Source organism: Ixodes scapularis, unplaced genomic scaffold (assembly GCF_016920785.2).
Source record: "Ixodes scapularis isolate PalLabHiFi unplaced genomic scaffold, ASM1692078v2 PGA_scaffold6__148_contigs__length_123643588, whole genome shotgun sequence".
Classification (NCBI taxonomy): domain Eukaryota; kingdom Metazoa; phylum Arthropoda; class Arachnida; order Ixodida; family Ixodidae; genus Ixodes; species Ixodes scapularis.
In genome coordinates this window covers 110,613,281-110,635,405 of record NW_024609881.1, presented here as the reverse complement: position 1 = coordinate 110,635,405, position 22,125 = coordinate 110,613,281, and the positions used below count along the sequence as shown (strand labels likewise).

Here is a 22,125-nt window from a genome sequence, read left to right as displayed (position 1 = left end):
GCGGCTTAAGATGGGCGCACATCGCCAGTCTGAGCACAAGTCCAAACTTCTTTTGCAAGTTCTCTTTTTATTAGGCACGCTCGTTATACAAAGAAAAAAAAAACAAAAAAAAAAAAACGTTCACTGCACAGCACAGCAAAGTAACAAAATCTACACGAAACTACTATTCAAGTATTCACAGACCTGCAATCACACATTTAACTTTGCGGTAGTTAGCGACAGTGATTCGATCGCCGGGGTTTCTCGCAGGTTCCTTCTGCAGCGAGCTGCTCCACGCACGAGCTACCGAGCTGCGGTGCTCTAACACCGATACCGCCCATTTTAAGATACATGCACTGTCCCTTGTGACCTTTTGCTTTTACAATAACTCTTCCATAAAGAAACATGCACCAGCAAGTTTTCGGCAATCCGAAACTGTATAACCAAAAGTATAGCAGCCCGTCTTTACCTTTCGTCACTCGATCGGCAACCCAAAGAACTTGGCAGAGCTGTTGCCACTGGAATTAGAGCACCACTGAGTCGAGCAATGAACAAGGTTTCGTTTGCTCTGTGTACTGGTAGCAGAAAGAGACCGATAACCAATAGGTCAACGCTACTGCCCGCTGCCGCAAACGAAAACCACCACCGCACCGCTGGCACAGGCGCCGCCGAGCAGCCGACGCATCCGCGAGCGCGGCAGCCGACGCGCAACTGTTCTCAACGGTCAAAATACAAAAAACAACCGGCCAATGAGAGCAAAGTATGAGGGCGAAACTTTAGCTGACCAAGATATTTGTTTCATCTTACCAGGATAATTTTTGAAATTTGTAAGTAGCAACAATAATATGTATCTCATCCTATTAAATAAACTTTCCGGCGTAAACCGGAAAGACTTAATAGAATACCAACGGATAAGAGATGGCGCTGAAATAGCAAACCGGAAGGCGCTCGATGTGTCCGCCGGTTGCCGCCGACCGCCGACAACGCACGTACGTACCTTTGCAAGTAGCCACGTCCGCCGCTTGGAGACTTTACTGTGTATAGACGCTTTACACACGCGCCAAATTACAGCCGCCATTGCTGACCTTCTCTTGTCTTACCGAGATGCCGAGCAACTGAAACGGTAGTTGACGATCCTCTACAAAAGCTGATGCTTTAGAAAAGGACACGGTTGAATCTAATGTGGCAATAACCTGGCCTGCTATGGTAATGGTGAAGTGAAATAAACGAAATAAGGGGAAACAAAAACTGAAGGTCAGTTATGGCGGCGCCCATGCACAGTTGCTGCAAAGCGTCTATAAAAGACATCGAACGAGAACTAACGCGCCCTGTGTGCTTTCAATTCGGGTGAAAGGCGCGCGGCTCGCTGGGCTCGTCTCTCGCCTGTTCTCGGCCGCTGGCCGCCATGTTTCATAAGGAACACGCTCGAAACGTGTTTTGCTGAAGGCAGACACGGTGTAGCGTGTGAAGTTTACACAGCACCTCATGTGTAGACGAAAAACACAGATAGCTGCGTGTAAAACGAACACGTTTTGACGTGTCCGCTATGGGACAACGGTTTACACGTCTGGGCGTGTTATTTTTGCTAACAGTGATAGGGCACATCAAGGCGGCACAAGCTCTCGTGCGTTCAGAGTAGCTCCCAAAGCTATGAGCTCACGCTTCTAGCCTTGTCTGCGGTACAACATAAGATGAAACGGAGTATAGCTAGGCTGGCTGAGCACAACCTTATACTAACAAACAGACGACCAAAGGCTCGCAAGGCGATTGGCTGATCTATCTTTGTTGCCATGGGAATCGCCATTTTTTTTCTTCAAATCTTCGAATGGGTCGTCGTCCTGAACCAGCCGCGCCAAGATCGCTATGTAGTTTCCAGTAGTTTCATCCGGATTCGTCATTATCTCAAATACTCTACTCAAGATACTGTATTTGAAATAATTTTTGTGGTAATTCGGTATCTTGCAAATACATTTGATCGAAAGTATTTGCTACTCTATCTTAGTTATATTTCTCAGTATTTTGTACTCATTATCTCAAATACATTTTCTATTGCTCGAAACAAAAAGAGTCGCTGGAATTTATTGTTTTTGGAAATAACTGGCGCCATCTAGCAGAAAACAAGGTTTGAAGGTTTTGAGAATGAAGTAATGCTCAGATTAGGAAACGGAAGGGGCGAAAAGATGATCCCACAACAGGAACAGAAGAGACTTTGGAAGAGCCCAATCTAGGTCTCTTGCTTCCTAGGTAGAGAGTGTGCCGACGTTGTGCCCATACTCGCTTGAGCATGCCACGTGTTGACAGATTTTCATACCCAAACATCCTGCACCAATAACTTTCTAAAATGGTGCAATTTTTTTACGGGAAAATGAATTAGCACGTTCCAGCGCAAGGTTGAGCCAATACTTTACTACGGGGATACATCCTACTCCCCAATAATATAATGGTTTCGGGCCGGACAGGTGTGGCGCAGTCTGAATGGCTGGCTGACCCAGTGTGCTGACCAGCAACCTTAAAGGGATACTACAACGAAATTTCGGCGCTCATTTTTTGGTCTACAAGTGTTCAAAAAAGCAGCATCACATCGAACATACCAATATCTGGTTAAAAAAGTCCCGGAAAGGAATTTTAAAACGAATTAAACGATTAGCAAAGAGCACCTGCTGGATGTCGCTAACGCCTCGCTTGTAATGCCCGTCTAGGAACCTTGGCAGCTAGTGACGGAGGTTGTCTCGTCTCCGGCCGCGACGAGAGAAGAGGGACAGGAGGAACTCCCCTCTTCCCGAGAATGCCTTTTGTGTGTCGCAGAAGTCGCTATTGTCCCCCTACAAGATTACAGAAGATTAACCCGTCACTCAAAATTCGTACAAAAGCAGCCGCTTCGGTGGCTGGAACGACTAGGCCTCTCGACGTCAGCCTCGCCGTAGCTTTGCTCGTCTTGAGACGACCTACGTCACGATTGCGTTGGATGTGACGTGGTCTCCGCTGGGCCTTCTCCGAGCGCTTGCCAGAGTGGGCCGTTTATAACGAAAAATGCAACCACCATGGCTCAAAATACAAATGTGCGATTGGGATTTACGGATATTGTGAATCATATTCAACCTATTTTTGAACACGACGGGAATATTTCAAATTTCGTTGAAGTATCCATTTAACCCAGGCTAGGTGGCGCAAGCTACCGACCGTTACAGAAGGCATAGCCAATATCATTCATTCATCTGAATTGTGACTGGTAGACATCTTGTAGGAGGAGCCAGCTAATGGCATGGAATTTCGCGGTTATCAGGCCGATGGCAAAAGGCGCGCCGCGGGCCGTTCCGGGTTCAACGTTGGTTCGGTCGATGTAAGCGTTTGTTCAATATGTGTCGTAGCTTGTTCTCTAAACAATTTTAGAACAAAAAAAAAAAGGTGTATTTCTCTGACGCGGCGGGACGTGCGAGCTGCCACGGGAGAAATAAGCGCAGCAGGCGCGCCGTCTAATGCAAATGAGAGGAGTAGGATGTATTCTCCCTAGTAAAGTATTCGGATGAGCGTATGGAAACTTGAAGCGGAAGCGACCGAACATAAAACAGGAAACAATTAAGAAACAAAGCGGCAGGCTGAAAGCGCCAACAAGAGAAGGAAAAAAGAGGAAAATGAAAAGCAAAGAAAAAAAAAAAACACACACACACACGCACAAAATGTGTTTTTTTTTTTTTTCGTTACGGCAAGAATGTAAGATTCTTGCATCAGTCTTGCACTTTCAGGAACACCGTGGGCCGTGGGGGAAACGGGGATATCCCGAAGACAAGATAGGAGCACGGTGAGCCGCCAAAGTGCAAACAAAGAGTTATACGCAACCATGTGAACGAGGTCCCCTTGTGCCTTTCTCTTTTGGAGTTCAGTTCGGGTAATCTACTTACGTATTTGTTCAATGTGAACTGCGGATATATATCGACTGCGGCGCTTAAAACAACGCGTGCAAGATGCACACAATACAATCCACAAGGTGTGATTTTTTTCTTTCTTTGTAACATTCGTTAGTTTGATACTATCATACTACTAATTGTACTGGGAGGGCATACAAGAGCGCTGGTGATGCTGTTTCTTTTGCTTCTGTTGCTTGTAAATATAGCATAAGCATACACGAACGCCGCTTGTGGTGGTGGTGCAAGGATGTGCGCTTGGTGCGCCCGTCTGCGGATAGCATAATCTCTGTATACAAGAAGTGTCTTTATAAAGTAACCTGTCACCGCGAATTTATATCGGCTCACCAAGAATGGAGAGGTGAAGAAGAAACTGTTCATTCCATGGACCAAAATGGCGACCAAAGGACACCCTTCAACCCGTCTTGTTGTTTTGCCAGCAGTTATTTATGTACCACCCCCCCCCCCCCTTTTACACACACACACACACACCTCAACACACAACCAGGCTAAATCCAACACCCTCCCGAATTTCCTGCACAAGACACTACGATTTCGCGAAACACTTGCCTCACTCCGGAGCTCGGTATTACAGAGCCCTGGTTCATATGCTCTTCCAGGGAGTACTGCATGAGCGCCCTGATGTAATGGGTTTACTGGGTTAACTATCGCACGAAGGAATCTTTGCGGTTCTTTTAGGTTGTGTATAATAAAGAGAACCTTTTGTGTATTTATTCTGGGTTTATTTCGGAATTACTCTTACGGTCAAACGACGAAGTCCCGAAACGTGCTGGTTGAAACCTCACCTTTATCGAAGTCTCTGCTGTAAAGTAAATCAAGATATCTTATTATTTGAGCTTACATGTTATTAAGTTCCAAGTACTTGCTTACGTTATGCCACTTAACTGTACTCTGCTAAGAATCCCAACGAAACAGGGACGTCGGAACTATTTGGGAGCTAAAGGGGGAGAGGGGGGGGGGGGGGGGAGATAGTCCTGCCCCTCACCCGCATTAAAAAATGTCATAAATGTTTACCCCGCCCCCGTTTTGACGGCACTGTAGCAGTGAAGCATTACAGATTAAATTCGTTTAATATTTCATAGATCCTAGAAAGACAATATCTACAAACCAGCAACCCAGCGGCAAATGATTCCCATAAACGCGTGGGCAGCTTCTTAATTTCTAGTGCAAGAAGGAGATTGATTGGTGGAAGTGTCTCGATCAATATTAGATAGATTTTTAACAGTCCTGGGAGACGAATTATTAATGCACACAAATTTCACATTACGATTCTCCGGTATTAACGAACGGTGAGATCAACCACCAATTTATGTTGCAATGGAACTTCACGCATGCAATGACGAATTCCTTCTTCCGTTGACAAAAGTTCCCGCCAAAATTAAACAAGTCGATGGTTGGTTAGCTAGCGCCCTCTGTCCTCAAAACTACACACTACGCCGCCATGTTGTGGCGCCACCCATCGTCAACGTTTTGAATCATCGCCGAACCCAATTCCGCATTCCACGCTCGTGTGTAGCCGATCTTCTGCTACCAACTGCCCGCGATCTCCACGCCTCTCCCACCAACTGCTGGTTCGACGAGCAACTGCGCCAGACCCCATCAGACCGACACTACAAGCGCCAGGCAAGCAGCCACAACAGCTCGAGCGAGCTATGCGAGCATTGTAGCAGCGAGCATCGCACGGGCTTCGACGGCGACAGCGAACGATGGGCGGTCCCCGTGAGCACGGCTGCCAGCGCAGCACCGCAGCGGTGACGAAGTGCGCCCCACATGCGACGGCGATGACAACAGTCAGATCATCGACTGGTTCTTTGGGGCTCTAGCGAAGACAGCTGGAATGATGGATAGGGCCGGGGATCTCGCGTCGGGACTGAGCAGGAGACCCTACGAGCGGAGGGTGGTGGTGTGCAACTGCGCGTCGTACTGTTACTTCTCCCTGGCCATCGTGCTTTTTTCCCTGGGCACCGTGCTCACGATACTGGTGCTAGACGACAGCGAGAAAGTGTTCCCCAACCTGACGCACATGTGGCTCATCGGACCCATCTTCATCAGCTCGGGTCTCATGTTTGCCGTCAAAACCATCATGTACCTGCGCAGAGAAACCATGCTCGCCTACATCTCCAGGCAACATTCTCTGCTACGGGTGAGTGCCCGCGTGATGCTCCTCTTTTTGTTTGCTCGTTTATTCGTTCGCGTGTCCGCGTTGACAGCGGGCCGGCTCAGTGAATACGTTATTCAAGTTTTCATTCCACGAGGTAAACATGCACCTTCCTGCTTCAAACAAATAAACAAACAAAAAAATACGTTTGAGAAGTTTCCTATATGTGTCGCTGTCAACTGCCCGTTTTCACTGGAGCCGTCGTGCATTTACAGCCTTTCTCTCTTTGTTTTCCTACGTTACATCTTTCCCTACGGTTCTGCCAACTTTGTTTGACTGATAACCGGGTGTTTTGGATAGGCACCGTATCGAGAAAGGGACAGGGAAATTGAGATTGTGCTCCAAATTGAGGTGATTCGTTTTTTCGAGGTGACGCAACATGCCCCACATTCGCTCTTTTTGCGTCCTTTTTTTTGGCGAACGATATTTCTTTTATTTTTTTTATTATTCTGGAACGCTATAGGGCAGCTGGCGTTGCCGGCGCGCAAGGAACTGCTACTCTGACGACACACAGGAAATGAAGTTGTGTCACGCCAAGGTGGTCCGCATGAGATTGCGTCAACCCTCACAACGAAACGTCCACGCGAGAAATGATACGTTGCAAGAACAGTACGGACCATTCCAATAATCGCATTCTGCGCATTAGCTCTTGCTGCGGAAACGCGTTCTGAGCTTGCGCATTAGCTCTTGCCTGCAGAGTATCAGGCGCAGTGCATGCAATATCCCAATGACTTGACATCTTTTAGACTAGAAGATAAGCGTTGATGAGTTGTTAGAATATACCTTTCCAAAGGTGTTATAATAACACCGTTCTAACCACGAGACACAGACCTATAAAGGGTTTAAATTAGGGTAATACATCACCGATGCACGTTGCTCGGGGCAAATTTTATATAATCGAAAAAGTGATATCGCTACATCATGTTTTTCGCCTCAAGAGGCTGGAGCATGGACAAGTCTAGTGTCCATGTTTGGGTTCGTAAGCATAATTACTGCACGCGTTCAGTGTATCGCACTTCGGTAAACAAGCGGAGCGATGATAGTCGCATGGCAGGTGGTTTGTGGAACCATAATCACGTCGCGTCCCCGGTTGTGCATGCGGCTGGTGCGTAGAATAAATCGCACCCGTCTTTCGCTTTTTTCCGAGAACGCCTTTGTATGTGGTACGTTTATAAATGGTTTACAACAACGCCGAAATAGCGACCCTGACGGGTTCATGTCAGTCAGGGATGGGCAAAATACATGCAAATATGTATCGAAATACAAATACAAAATACTTCGTCAACAATGTATTTAATTACAAATCTAATTACATTTCCAAAAAAGCATTTAAGTACAAGATACATATACAACCAAATGTATTTGGTCTCCTCTAAATACTTTTCCAAACACATTTCTCAAAATTTGCGTCAGCGACTTCAAGGCACCGGCAACGGGTTTCTGGGTAACTCATTCTAATTTTGCATCGCACACTCGGGAGTTAGTGTGCGAGGCTCTAGTAACGTAAAAGAAATATAATCACGAAAAAAAAATGTAATCAGCTTGGACGTAATAAGTGAAAAAAGTACAGAGCTTCAAGCAGCTTTTTTTGTCGATTACATTTTGGTATAGACCAACAAAGAACCGAAACGACCAAGACGCGCAGCACTAGCTAGAGAATTTTTTTATTGTTGCAACTCGCACCAGTTACGAAAATCTGGACGACCCGCGCATTTAGAATGTTTCAGGCAAAAATATGGATGGAAATCAGGCTGGAAAGCATCACAAGTTGTCACAGGCACTTATTTAGCCAGTCTACCTGTGAACGTCGATTTCTTCACAATTCTTGCCCTGGACTAGCACCGTAATCACAAAGTCACTAAACACTTCTGCTTGATTGAGAGGAGAGATTCGGTGCAGAACATAGTTTTCTTCCTGCTCTGGACAGTGACAATAAATTTGAGGGATGTATTTTCGCCCACAAAATTGTATTTAATTACAATTGTATTTGAAATACCCACGTGTTAGTATTTAAATACACGCGTCAAATACATTACCCAATTTGTAATTAAATACAAATGCAAAATACACAAAGTATTTGCAATACGTATTTCAAATACATGTATTTGAAATACTGCCCATCCCTGATGTCAGTGAACGCTCAATTACTCTGTTTCCGGTCGCACGCGTATGAATCCACGCGAGAGAATGATGCTCTCGCTCGAGGTTCGCATATTTTAACGTATCCGATAATTTCAAACGGGATCAAGAAGACAACAACAACGACAGGGATCTGATCTAAGGTAGCAAATTGGGCACGCGTTGGTAAACGTTGTGCACGACGGGGATGAGCAACTCAGTGGATGCAGACGAAGACACAACCACGGTAGGACACAGCTCTGGACGACCACAGCTGGTCACTGTGATCGCATGAACACATCCCGTGATGGTGTTGGAGGTGTTGCGCGGAGATTCCTCCTCTCTGGCTCCGCGCCAGCTGTGCGCGTGACTTGCCGCGGACGAAAGGGCTAGTTTTGACGAAAACCCGGCGGTGTCTGTCAGTTTGTCATAGCCGGGAAGAACGGGAGAGGTTGACGCGTGCCGACGTCAACGCCTCGGACCAATGGGAACGTCGCACTCTAACTTTCTCTTCCTCCTTCGTTTTTCCCCGGCGCTGACAAACGAAACACCGCCGGGTTTTCGTCAAAACGAGCTTTCTAATGCTAACAACGCATTAAGGCCCGTTCACACTCTTGCAACCGAGTACGACCGAGAAAGGCGAGACTTGCTGAAACCTCTTAAAATTTCTTAGGACGAGAGCACGCTGGCGCCATCTATGCGGTGACCCTGGGACTGCATTCCACAAGAGCGAAGGTTTTGCGGGATTTCCGAGGTCAAATCGCGGAGCTGCTCTGTTTACCAACACGGCCGGAAGGCCGCGCATGCGCGGTAGCTATGTGGGCAAAAGCATCCCGGCTGATCCCGGCCTCCCGGCTCTCCGTGTTTTCGCCATTGCGCTCTATGGCGTGCGCTCGTTGTTGACGTTGTAGGGACGCTTGTATCTTTTTTTGTGCGTCGTATTTCCGCATAACGTATGTCGTATGCTATGCCCGACTATTTGAGCTTGTTGCCCGAGCCTGAACGGTAGCGGTACCGAAACAAACTGTGCGTGGACGGCGTTGCCTACGAGGATCCGTACGCCGTAAACAAGGCCTAGGTGCTGGACTTCCGACGTAAAGTTGCTGCCGCGGAAGTCGACGGCTCAGGTCGTCGTTTATTTAGTTTTCGCCAAGTCAGTTCACACCCGACACGGTGCAGGCCTACAAGTCTCTCAAGGCCTACGATTACATCGAGTCGGTTTCCGCACTGCCGGCGGGATCAGCAGACTGTGGGTCTGCGGAAGTGTGTGTATTCATTAATTGATTAAATACACACAGCGTCTTCAAGTCAAGGTATATTTTTCATACCCTCGTGACCACAAGGCATTACAACCAGTAAAGGTTTGTCCGTTCTGCAGTCTTGGCGGTAACAGGTTACAAGTAACGGCGTTACCAGGAACGCGTTTCTTTTTTCAGTAACGTAGTAACCTACTCGTTACGTTTTTGACACAGTGACGGGTAACGTACTTATGTTACTATTTCAAGTAACGTAGTTACGTTAGTCGTTACTACTTCCCAAGTCTTAAAGAAATTACACTTCAATTGTTTCCGTGTTTTAGGCGTCAAGCCATGTTTTTTTTGCGTTTTTTCTCGTAAGTATTTAGGTGAAACCGTAAAAAGAGATAAAGTATTTATGTTCAGCTTCTGCTTGATATATGACCTGTATCGTCAAAACCGTAAAATTTGTTAAATCATAATTTAAAAAAGTAATGCAGAAGTAACGTGCCTTACTTTTTATCGGTAGCGGTAACGCGTTCCTTTTATTTTTAGATAACGTAGCTCAGTAACGCGTACCTTTTATTTGCAAGTAACGAGTAACGTATTTCGATACTTTTTTCGGTGACGCCTACAACACTAGGGAGTTTTCGTAGATCGTTTTCGCCGTCCCGCAAGGCCCTCCGCAACCCGCTACGATAGCGGGAACTCCACAGTCAAGGCTATCGGCGCGCAGGCGCAGTAGCAACTTCTTCGTTGCGGGACGCTTAGCGGAGGGGGCAGCGCGGTCTACGAAAACTCCCTACTGTCGTCCAGTCGCCGATCCCCTTCTGCTCGGTAGCACGGGCATAGGGAGCCTCCGACGAGCGCTTGGCCGGTGCGTTGTGCGCGAACACCGTGGGAACAAAATCCGGGTGATCTCGATCAGACAACGGTTTCCCTGCACATAAGCAAGCCTCGGGACGGAGATTAAAATGGAAGCCGCACTTGCCTCCAAGAAAGTGTTTGTCGCACAAACGGTCGTTCGCGCGAGGCGACCATTCTTTTCGATGCACGGATATTATCCACCTTATATGCCTTTCAGAGTCTGCCGGGAACTTGTGGAAACTCACTCCGCTGCTTTTCTTGTACATTTCGGTGCAATTAACGGCAACACAGCTTCGCAACATGCTGAAATGCTATGACGCCCATGCGAAACGTGCGCGCTTTTGCCCACACCCCCGGCGCCCCCGGCTCCAGAGCGATCGCAGCGCCGCCGCAGCTCCGTGACGTCAAGCCCGCGTGTCAAAAGTTTTTCGAGCCAAGAAAGAAAGAATAGTGCGCGAGAGAAATAGAAAATATGCCGGACCGCCAAGTTTACACTGCTACCCGATAGATGGTGCCAGTGTGTCCAGAGGTTTCAAGGCACCCAGTTCTAAGAGGTCGCAAGAGTGTGAACGGGCCTTTAAGAGGCCTCAAATTTATCATCTGTTCTTTATTCGACGAACCGTGAATTGTGTGTTCTCTTAGATGAACGCCGCACCCGTTAGCTCTTCGAGAAGCCCCGTTTGTGAGGCTGTCATTGACGCGTACACTCTGAGGAATGCAGCGATTATACTCGCACGCAAGGCACTCGGGAGTACCAATCGTTGCAATCTGCCAGGGAGCTCGACGAATGACGGGGCTGGTAATACGTTTAGGCCTAGCGAAACTGCCTGCGCCGTCACCGAGCACGACGCTTCGCCGTGCTTATTGCCGCAGCGCAGTCTTTTTGCCACATGTCTGAACGTAGGGTGCCTTCACATGAAGGCTCCGCATCTGAACATTGGTCGAGCTCAGTCCCGCTACGGTTGGCACTCTGCCAATAGACCCTTTTCAAAAGTCCGTCGAGCAACATTGGCAGTCGCCATTGCGTGGTGATAGGGGGAGAAAAAAAATTGGGTTGTGTGTATGTTTATACAACCTAGAACGTGGTTTGCCTCAGCGGGCGACGAGTCTCCCAGCTGTAGATGAGCAATTAAGCCAGTACAGTACAACCGCTAGCCTGGGGTCTTTAACGTGCACCACGCAGTAGTGGTACACGACCTCACGCCGGTACGATGCTCATCTAGATCGAAACAGGCAGGGGTGGGGATTGAACCCAGGATCCCTGGGTTCTGCAGCGCGAGCTTTCGCTCCACGTGCTCCGCCGAGCTGGTGTGCGCTAACCCACTCGGCCACCGAACCCCCCCAAGGGGGAGAACATTGGCTTAGAAGGGCAGGAGGAATCCAATGGTTGTCTTTTTCGACTTATAGGCTAGGTGGCGCAAGCTACGGCCCGTTACAAAGGGTATAGTTTAACATCAACCCATCCATCCTGGACACAAAGCGCGTGATTAGATCCGAGTCCTCGCCGAACGTCGACGTCACACTCGTTTCGAGCCGAGCCGAGTTCACGCCGGACGCCGAGGCTGGAATAAAAAGAATTTCAAGAAAATGCCGACATTCTAATTGATTTGCGTTTTATGATATATATATATACCCATAGTCAATTAATTATGCAGCCCTCGGGAACGTTACGATTTTGTTAAGAAAAGCAGAAACTGCCAATTTTTGTAAACGTAGCTCGTAAAATTCAATGCAAAAAGAAAGAAGAGCCATTTGTAGGGTTGAGGAGAAAAAACTACACGCTTCCGAAAAGTTTAATCACTGCTGTTTTATGAATGTTGTCTAAAATATTCCTGGGGAACATTGCGGTGTTTGGTGTTGTTGAGTTGAAATTGTCATTTTAGTGGATGCGCCGAGGCGTTGATGACCATGGAAGATAGTTTGGGACGGGTGTCCAATATATGCTCAGAGGATGTAATCCAGTAACGGTGTAGTGGCGTCGGCGCGGACTTTTGAAAAAAATGCCTTACTGAAAGTAGTCGGTCCAGATTTCTTTGCCGATAAGTCTTATCCTTAGATTTTCCCGCGTTTATTTATAAGGAAAATCGGCGAACGTTTTTCGGTCTTTATAATTATTCTTTCTTTTACCGGTGTACTTTAGTGATTCGGACGGACGTCAAAAACAGTGATTATCGGGGGAAAAAAAATAAAATATGAAAAACTGTGTTCAAGTCTCAGAGGCAAGGGCATTGACAAAAATAGTCCCAACACAAAGCGACACGTTCCAGAAATCGGTCTTTTCCGGTTTTATAACTTGTATCCGACCTCGCATTTTTTGACACCTACGAACGTTTCTCGATGTCTTTTTTGCTTTAAGCCGATTTGTATTTCTGACACCGACAATTTTTTTTCCCGCTGTTTTTCGGTTAAAACCGATTAAGTGCCCGGCCTACCGATAACCTATATCCAGTGTTGACTCTGGTCGGAGGTACTCTTCTCTCGGCAGAGCTCTTAATCCTGCTATGCAGATGACGGTTCGCGTCTCGGAGAAAACAGAAAGTGTGACCCAAGTGTCCGTCGGTCACTGGAATTTCGCCAGCCGCGGCGCCCGGAGCAGCTCGTGTGGTTCTACGCCTTGTTTTGTCGTGGAGGTCAGCTCTCGTTGGCCACTCGGCGGCGGCGTTCAAATTTCCGCCTCAGCGCTCCAGTCCAGCGGAGACGGTGTCGCAAGTGCCTTGTTTTCCGAAAGCGACGGGCAGCTGCGAACGCGACTGGCATACGTTGGCGAGAAAGACGTATTTTCGCACGAGGTGCCGATAAACAGCCCGCTCGGCGGCTTGCCGATCCCTTGACGTCACGTCGAACAAATTTATGGAAATTTGTTTTTGCAATTTTCGAGAAATGCATGCTTTATTATCGCTCAGAGATGCTATAACCTGTCATCCACAACATTCGTCATGCATGGTCATAATGAACGATAGTGTAATCTGCACCGCGCAGAAATTTAACTTTTTAAACATGTAAAGTCCATAACATAACCTTTGGTAGTCCGCGGGCTAGAGACCGGAAAATACACTTAACAACAACAAAAAAGACAAATATCCTTTTGTTCGACAGCCATTTGTGTTTTAGGTGGAGGTTGCTCAGTTTGAGCGCACTTGCCTCCATTTTTAATCTTTGGAGAAAAAAAAAAGAGAGAGAGAGAGACAAAGTTTGTAGATTTTTTTTTTTTATTTCAGTAACAGTAGAGGAAAAATAACTGTAACGAGAAAGTCGAGAATAATCGACCGCTGATCACGTCATCAGGAATGGGCCTCAAACGAATATCCAGGAAGAACGAGACAAAATGGGAAAATCCGATTAAAGAACACGTGTCTGGAATACTATGAGTTTACGCAGTATACTGAGCTTTGTCGTGCCTTCCATAATGCTGCAAGCAAACCTTTGGGAAATTGGAGGATGCGGAAGAAATCGCCGTAAAACAAAATGCCGTAAACAAAAAGTGGTTATTTGAAATTGGTCAGCACTTGCGTATGGTCAGCGAATTCGTCCTATCCAAAACGCCCACGTTGCAATAGATCATTTGCGAAAATCCTGCGCCGTAGGACGAATTCTGGGACTCTTCGGCGTACGCTTCCCCCATCGTGTCTCCTCCCGCTACCACGTGACATACGCGAGCGGGCGCAGGTTACCAGGAGATCGAACTATAGGGGGCGCTCTGACCCGTTTGTTTTCCCCACGCTCGGTGTTTACTCAACACAAGGCCTGTGCGCATGCCGACAGGCCTTATGGGCATGTCATCTTTTACAATAGAGCGCAGGGCACAGTTTAATATAAAAAAAAAAAAAAATACTAACAATCGACGAAGCGACGTTAAGTGCCGGATTTATCCTCAGAGAATGCGCTCTCTCGAACCCTGCCACGGTTGCGGTGTTGAAAAAACAACTCTCCAAAACAGTTAACAGCTGCGGAGCATTCGAACAATGAAACTATCTGGTGAGAGCCCAATTTGCACGACTCGTTTGTTCTTTGTGACGTGGAAAGCATGGCGAAAGAGAGGGAGGGAGATAGATATAGGACGGCTTGTTAGGCCTAAAATGAGGGAACATATGACCTTGGCGCTTGGGTGGCCTTGTCTGTTGTTGTTGAGCGGCGGCAGATCGAGGTAGAAGTCAGGACTTGTTTCGCGGTCTATCTCAGAAACTTTTGTTGCAACTGAGGCGGACCTTCGACCTTTTACCGAAAATTGAACAAGTTCGGCTTATGAACAGTTACGCCCGACCTCTCAAACAAGGATCATGTGACGGGCTAGTTGGTTATACATTACGAAATTAAAAGTAGCGCTAAAGACGAGGACGTCTTCTGCTTGTCCTCGTCTTTAGCGCTACTTTTAATCTCTCAAACAAGATTTTGGGAAACAAATGCTAATTTATAAAGTAGTTTATTTGATATTTTAACACTACATGAAAGCAAACCTATGAGCTTTTAACGCTTTTGGTTGGTTCATTCATGTGAAACGATGACACTATATACCCAATAAATATCGCGCTCCTCATACGCAAAGTGAAACCGGTCGAACCCGAGTTTTGACTAGTTTCGACGAACCTTCGACTTTTTGCAGAATTTGACCAAGTCCGACTTATAAACAGCGTTGCCCTACTTGTGAACAAAATTGTGGGAAGCAGATGATTTATATATACTCCGTTTCACTTCATGTTGTACCGCAGCGAAGGCTAGAAGCGCGAGCTCATAGCATTGGCAGCTGCCCTTGGTCATAGCCTTGGTACACGAGAGCTTGTGCCGCCGAGGTGTGCCGTAGAGCAAGGAGCTCGCGCTTGTAGCCTTTCCTGCGGTTCAACATAAGGTGAAACAGAGTATAGTAGTTTATTATATTTTATATTTTATGAAATGATTAGCAGTATACATAAAAGCAAACCTATGTACTTTTAATGCTTTGGTTTGTGTATCTATGTGAAACAATGCAATAATCTCGCCGATAAAGATCGCTGTATTTCCTACGCCAAATGGCGTAAGCTTGTTGTCGATTTTTGCGCATGCGCGCAAAAATCGCACTCTAGTCAAACTTTCGTTGAGCTCTGAGCACTTAAAAAAAAATCAGAACCTGATTCAGCATCATCGTGTTTGCGACATCCCTAATCCGTTCAGTGAGGCAGTATGCAACGGGAGGAGACCTCTATAAGGGGTTGTGCTACATGCAGCGAATCTTTCTTTAAAGGGCCCATGAAACGATTTTTGGGTTGGGATAAATCATTTTAGATTGGGATTTTACTAATAGAACATCGTTCAGTGGGCCAAAAGAAAAAAGGTTAAAAGTCAAAAGCCTGACATTCAGTGCGAAAATTTGAAAACACAGCGGACTATTTCGTTCCTTCTCCCCTTCGTAACCGCTCTGCCTTTTGACGGGGATACATCCGCGGTCCCAAAAGCGTGTCATCGGGTCCAAACTGACGTCACACAAAACCGGACCTCATTCAGTACCTTCACCCCTAAGCTGACATTGTGGTGGAAGCTACGCGCTTGCCGGACCAATCAGCCACCTCCGTTTCATCACCTGACCTCATTCTCTACAGCCACATTTGCCACGCTTATGTGGCAAAAGTGTGGCTAGCCCAAGGAGCACGTAGCTTCCACAGCACTGTCAGCTTAGGGGTGAACGGGCTAGGGAAAGAAACTTTTGTCTGAGTTTTGAGCGACGGGCTAATCTTCTAGGGGGAGAATGGATGTGTCCGGGGATTACACAAACCAGGTTCCGAGCGAGAGGGGCCTCCCTTCTTTTCGTCTTCTTGAACTGTTTGGTGGAATGCGCGATTTATGAGTTGAGGAGGAAAGCGAAACAGGAAAAAGTTGGAAAAGCGTTTCATGACCCCTTTAAATTCATTATTCGTGCTTGCATACACTGTCGCGCATATGTACAGGGAAGATTGCACGGTGGACGCTGATTCACACTGTAGATGACAAATTCAGACGGTGCTGTACGACTGCTATACACCGTTTTTACTTTCACATAAAATGTCCGCCTCCCCCCCCCCCCCCCCCCCCCCCCCCAATTAAGTTTTTTTTTTGATTATTGCAATAATAAATCTAGGCATCGCCGAACGCTCGCTCATTCTCCGCCCAAATTTAGCGCTATCGGTCTGCACCAGATGCCTAAGTTTCAGAACTAACCGTTGGGTAATTCAAACGTTATAAGTGATTTTTTTTTGTTGAAAATTTAAATGTAAAAAAGATGGCGCCGTTCAGCTCCTACATGAACTCGAGAGCTCCGTCGTCCGCAATTTTCCCATTGGACATTTCAGAAAATCGCTCAGAACTTTTGAATACGATAACGGTTAGTCCTGAATCTTTGGCATCTGGTTCGAACCCTAGGGCTACACGTGGGCGGAGAATGAGCGTTCGGGTATGACTTAGTTCAGTTTCAGTTCAGCAAAAAAAAAAAAAAAAAAAAAAAACCAACAAATCATGTCGTATTACACCTGAGACTGCGGTGGAAGAAATCAGAAGAACTTTCAGTAGAAGGAACAGACACAGAGAACGTCTCAACGTTCTCGTTGAGACGTTCTCTGTGTCTGTTCCTTCTACTGAAAGTTCTTCCGATTTCTTCCACCGCAGTCTCAGGTGTAATACGACATGATTAGCTACCACCAGCTCGCCTGCACTCTCACCGTCTTTTCACTAATTTTGAGACGTTCTCTGTGTCTGTTCCTTCTACTGAAAGTTCTTCCGATTTCTTCCACCGCAGTCTCAGGTGTAATACGACATGATTAGCTACCACCAGCTCGCCTGCACTCTCACCGTCTTTTCATAAACAAACAAACTTTTTTTTTTTTCGGGGGGGGGGGGGGGGGGGGGGGGGAGGGTAAGGGTAAGGGCAAGGGGTGATGGATACCCTGCAGCAACGGACGCTACGAGCCATCGGTGCCGATCCATAGCGATCGGTGCGTGTTAGCTGACTTTGGAGCGCCGCGCGCCGCGTGGAGTCACGTGTGAAGCGCTCGGTTGGCTAACATAACTAGCAAGGCCGTAGACTGCATTTTCTACATAACCTGGGAGTTACAGCAGACCAGCGTAGGGCACTAATTATGGGAAGGAGATCGAGGAGTGGCGCTCCCTAGCGGCCACCTGGGGAACTAACGCTGCGTGGCAAGCAAACCCTTCGAGCGCAGTCAATAGTGCATTCGCTGCCATAGAAAACGACGACGCAGGTCTCGTGAAAGATATGTAACCCTATTCTTTTCTCCTGAACGCATCTAGATACAAGTCACCTATAGTCCCCTGTTGCGTTCATCGTCATCGAAGTCTTCTTGGCAGGGAAAACGAGCGCATGTGTGGTAGTAGCGGATTCAGAGGGGGCGTCCGGCTGTCCTGACCCCCCTGTTGAATACTGCATGTGTCAAAATTTAGGGCGGGGAAACAGGGGGGGGGGGGGGGGGGGGGGGAAGGGAGGGAAGGTTTTCAATCATATGATTACGCTGACCCCCTTCTAGAAATACCCGCGTCCGCCCCTGCCGCGGGCTTGCCGCGGCCCGCGGCGTCGTGTCGGCCACGCGCGCTGGATCGTGCATGGCCGGCGCAGCGTCCGTGTTTATCTGAATGATTCACAAAACGCGCAGTTTACTTTTAAGTTACCCTCTCTTTCGCGACAACCAGGGACGACATCGGCGAAAGCAAGCGGTGTCTCGTTGAAGGAGAGGACGTGCTCAACTGCGACCATGTCATCGAGTGCAGCGTTGCACCAGAGCCGACGGCGGGACAGTACGTGCTCCGCATTGTCGCGTACGTGCTGCAGTCCTCCACGCTTTAGAAAGTATACTTCGAGCACTGCGGTACGCATGCAGCAAGTGCGCACCATATCGCTACAAACAAATATGCAGCGAGCGCGGAAACGATGCGGCGCACGCTAGGCGGGTGCTGGCGTTTGAGTTGTTTGCCACACAGCGATTGTTTATGGTGATGATGATGATAATGAAACTGCGCCCCCTATAGACCATTCCATTTAGCGCTCTCAGGGCAGCGCCATTTTGTTCGACCGCAGCGCCCTCTCTACACATCCGGGAAGTTCACTAGGTTCGGCGGGGTAAAACGAGAGAGAGGGCACGCGTCCGATTCCGCTAGCAGACGACAAACCAGGAGGTTGCCGTTCTCCATCCTTGGGCTGTACCTGCGGGCTACAGAGTTCACTCTTGGCGGGCTGTACCGAACATCGAACTCTCGCTCGTGACTGCCGTTGTGAAGTGGTTCGCGTTCTTAAAATATTTATGGCTACTCCGAAATCAGCCTATACATAGCTCTCACGTGACGTCACTTCCTCTACCCCCGCCCGCCGGCCGCCATTGCCAGGTACTGAGAAGCAGATGCGGACGTTGTCCCCGCCGCTGCATGTGGGCCACTCGATTGCTACTTGGCTACGGAATCTGTATCGCCCGCACGGCGGGATGGCGAAAGCCACTCGGCACGAGTTCTGCCCTTCCTATTTCGAAGAGCTTGTGGGCCCCAGACGGGGCTCGGTACGAGTCTAAAGTGAAGATGTGCGACGGCGTCGATCCTTGCACGCTAAGCGTCGGCGCGGACACCACTCCAGATGCGGACGTGCAGCCAGCCGCGACGCACGTGTACATAATTAACTACCTGGTTTTGTCGACGAACCACGTGTCGCTGGATGGGTGAAGAGCGTGACAGCAATGCGTCTCCCATCGAAGCATATCGTCGTGCTGAGCGAGGCGAGTGGGCAGGTAATAAAACAAGCGTCTTTATGACGCTTGTTTTATTTTCCCGCTAAATTTAGCGGTGAATTTTTCAGCTAAATTTAGCGGGAAATATTTTCCGCTATACTTAGCGGAAAAATTTCCTCCTCCTTCCTCGTGACCCCCGTGACGTCACTCGTGACGTCATGTGTGACGTCATTATGGGAAACGCTCCATAATGTAACGCCGCTGAAGCCAGACGGTAAAGGCGATGCCCTTGAAGCCAGAAACAAACGTCTAAAAACTGCGCTCTACAAAAAAAAAAAAAAAAAAAAAAAAGTGAGTTTATTGTTTTGCTGAAACGAGGACAGCCTATCACTTGTTTTACTGCAGGTTTAGTGACGAATCACTTGTGCATCATCACCCAACCAAGCCAGTCACTTGCTTCATTGCAGGCTTGGTGATGATTTACTCGTAAATCATCCCCAAACCTGCAGTGAAACAGGTAGTGTTGTAATGGGTTTGGCGTTCGTATATGATTCACTCGAATCATGCCAGCGCCAAACGCGTATCGACACTACTGCGAGGACATGCATAGGCATTGAGTCACCTTGAAGCACATCAAACGCAGCTGCGCCAACACTTTTATGTGATGCTTTCTCGATGACGCAGTCACAGCCAGAGCCGTGTATAGAGATAGTTTGGTCAATGGGAGGCGCGGGCAGGGTCAGGGCGTGCGGCAGACTCGGAAAGAGGGCTGGCATGCTCTCTTGACCAACCAGAAGCCGGAAAGAATCCCCTAGCGGTGGTAGCGAGAAACAGTTCTGATCAAAAGTCTATGTTCGTATGTGGTTTTAATAAACGCGTACGAGTGAAGTGTAGTAACTCTTTGTGGTTGAAAATAGGGTGCACGTGTTGTTTTGATCATGATCACGCAGGAAAGATGTAAGAAACGAATGCGCCGCGCAACTCTGTTTTGCGCGGACAGAGTGCGACCGCTCGGACGGCAGATTCCCGGCCCTGGGCGCTTGGCGTACGGATCATGCCGATCGTTCCGCTAGTCGCACTCTTCCACCATCATTTTGGATTAACGTGATTGAAATATCACGTGTACCATATTTTCAGCCATTAAGAGTTACTCCGATGCAGTTAGCAGGTTTGTTTCTCGCGACCACCGCCAGGGTATCATTTCCGACTCCTGGTTGGCCACATTCGAATTTCTGAAGACGCCCTGGAACACGCCCAGCCCGCTTTCGGCCAATGGCGCCTCCTCATTTGTCTCCTATATTTCCGAACGAATGGCCAAACTCTCTACATTTACGAGTCTGGTCGCAGCTACCGAGATTCCGTTGTGTCAAATGGTCGTCTGGGCCCAGATAACAGATGAGGTTAGCATCGGTGACGCGCTTCTTTTTTTCTATCTTGTATAGTTTTTGTTAGCTGCGCGACCGCGACAAATTTGCGAGGCATGAGTTTCTTTTGGGTATCACGTACAGCATAAACATTTTTTGTTTGTTTTGCAGAACACGGAGACAGGCAATCAGGGCGAACGATAGAAGAATCTCAGCAAATAACAAAACTCAAGATACGATTAAAAAAGAAAAAAAAGTAAATGGGATGTGCACAGGGACACCAAGTCTGATGCTTCACTAGCTCCGTGTCTTATCGTATTCTGTGCTTCGTCATTCGCTGGTATCCTTATATTCTTCGTCTTGATTGGCTGTTTCCGTGCAGTGCAGGAAAGTGAACTTGCACATCTTTTAAGTTGTAAACTCCAATTAAAAAAAAAACAAACGAAACGGCAGCGAGCTTTACCTTTGAAGTTCCCTAATGCCTGAAATGCAGTTTTTAGGGATCGATTGTTGCAATCGTTTGAAAGATAAGTAAACAGTCGTTACGGACAGATTTTGAGGAAACTGAATAGATGTGTCACGTGACTAGGGAGTGGTGAAAGAACTGCAAGGGGGAGGGAGGGGAGGGAATTGGGCACAGTAGGGGGAGGAAGGAATAGGGAGAGGGAAGAGGGTGGGAGAAAAGAAAGGAGGAAGAGGGAGGCAGACGGGGAGGGGTGAGGCAAAGGGTGAGGGCACTGTCGGAGGGTGTGGAGAGAGGAGAGAACTGGGGAGAGGAAATTGTTGTGGCAAAGTATTTCTCCGCTGAATTTAGCGGGGAAACTGAATTGGTGTGTCATGCTACCAAGCAGAGGGAGGGAGGGAAGGGGAGGGAGATATACGTAAGGAATTGGAGGTAGTTGGGGATGGAGGAGGACGGATGGGTGCAGCATCACTTAGGGTTATCTAGAGGTGTTGGTAGGAGGCGGGGAGGTCTTGGGTGTGGAAATTCGTGTCACGTGATGTACATTTTACCGCTAGTTTTAGCGGGGAAACTGAAATTACGTATTGGTCACGTGCCGTCAATTTCCCCAGGGCGCATAGGCCACGTGACGTAACTTTCCCCGCTAAATTTAGCGGAAAATATGGGGACGGACGGACGGACGGACGAACGGATACCATTTTGGGGTTGGGGCTCTCTGTCAAAAAAGCATTTCCTGCATTAAAAGAGAAGAAATGTGTTACGGCGACATCTGTTAGTGTGAGCTTCCCATGGAAATTAGATGGTTGTCCTTCGAGAAAACTTCCTGTGACGAGTTTATAAGAAACGGAAACTCGAACCATTGGGCGCGTTCAGTAGCGGCTCCAGGAGCGAGGCATGACGTAATCTCGGATCGCGACGAAGTCCCGGCGCTAAAAGAGAGAAACAAACGAAATTTCGGGATTAGCTGCGTCGGTTCTGTCGCGGGTGCGCGGTTTGCTCGCTTTTGTTGATGAAAAGTGCTCAAGGTAAGACGAATAGCGCGTTCGAATTTCTTTTCCAGGTAAGGCTCTTTTCGGAAAATGCATTGGACCGTTCATTGTTTCGTTTGAATATGCCAATAAACAACGTAAACGTTCATTTAACGCCATGTCTTGATCGCCGTTGCACGGAAACTCGGTGGATATCGACGATAGTCCTGTCCGCGTTGAACAGAGCAAGGCAGGGTATGAACGCGACATTCGTGGCCAGTTGGACACTCACGAGACCATGATCCCGATTAATCTTTTGTTTGCGTAGCTAAATCGGGGTGTACGCTGACTGACGCTCGCTTCGGTCGACAAAACCTTGGT

General features: G+C 47.8%; 1 protein-coding gene across 1 annotated transcript in view; it reads left to right on the top strand.

The window, feature by feature from the left end:
- The first annotated feature begins 5,370 nt into the window (after positions 1-5,370).
- LOC8050694 overlaps positions 5,371-22,125 on the top strand; it is a 43,533-nt gene continuing 26,778 nt past the window's right edge. Inside the window, exon 1 of the mRNA XM_029981206.4 lies at positions 5,371-6,045. Within this exon, the coding sequence (XP_029837066.1) occupies positions 5,740-6,045 (306 nt within the window). The 5' untranslated portion in view covers positions 5,371-5,739. The remainder of the gene's footprint in view (positions 6,046-22,125) is intronic.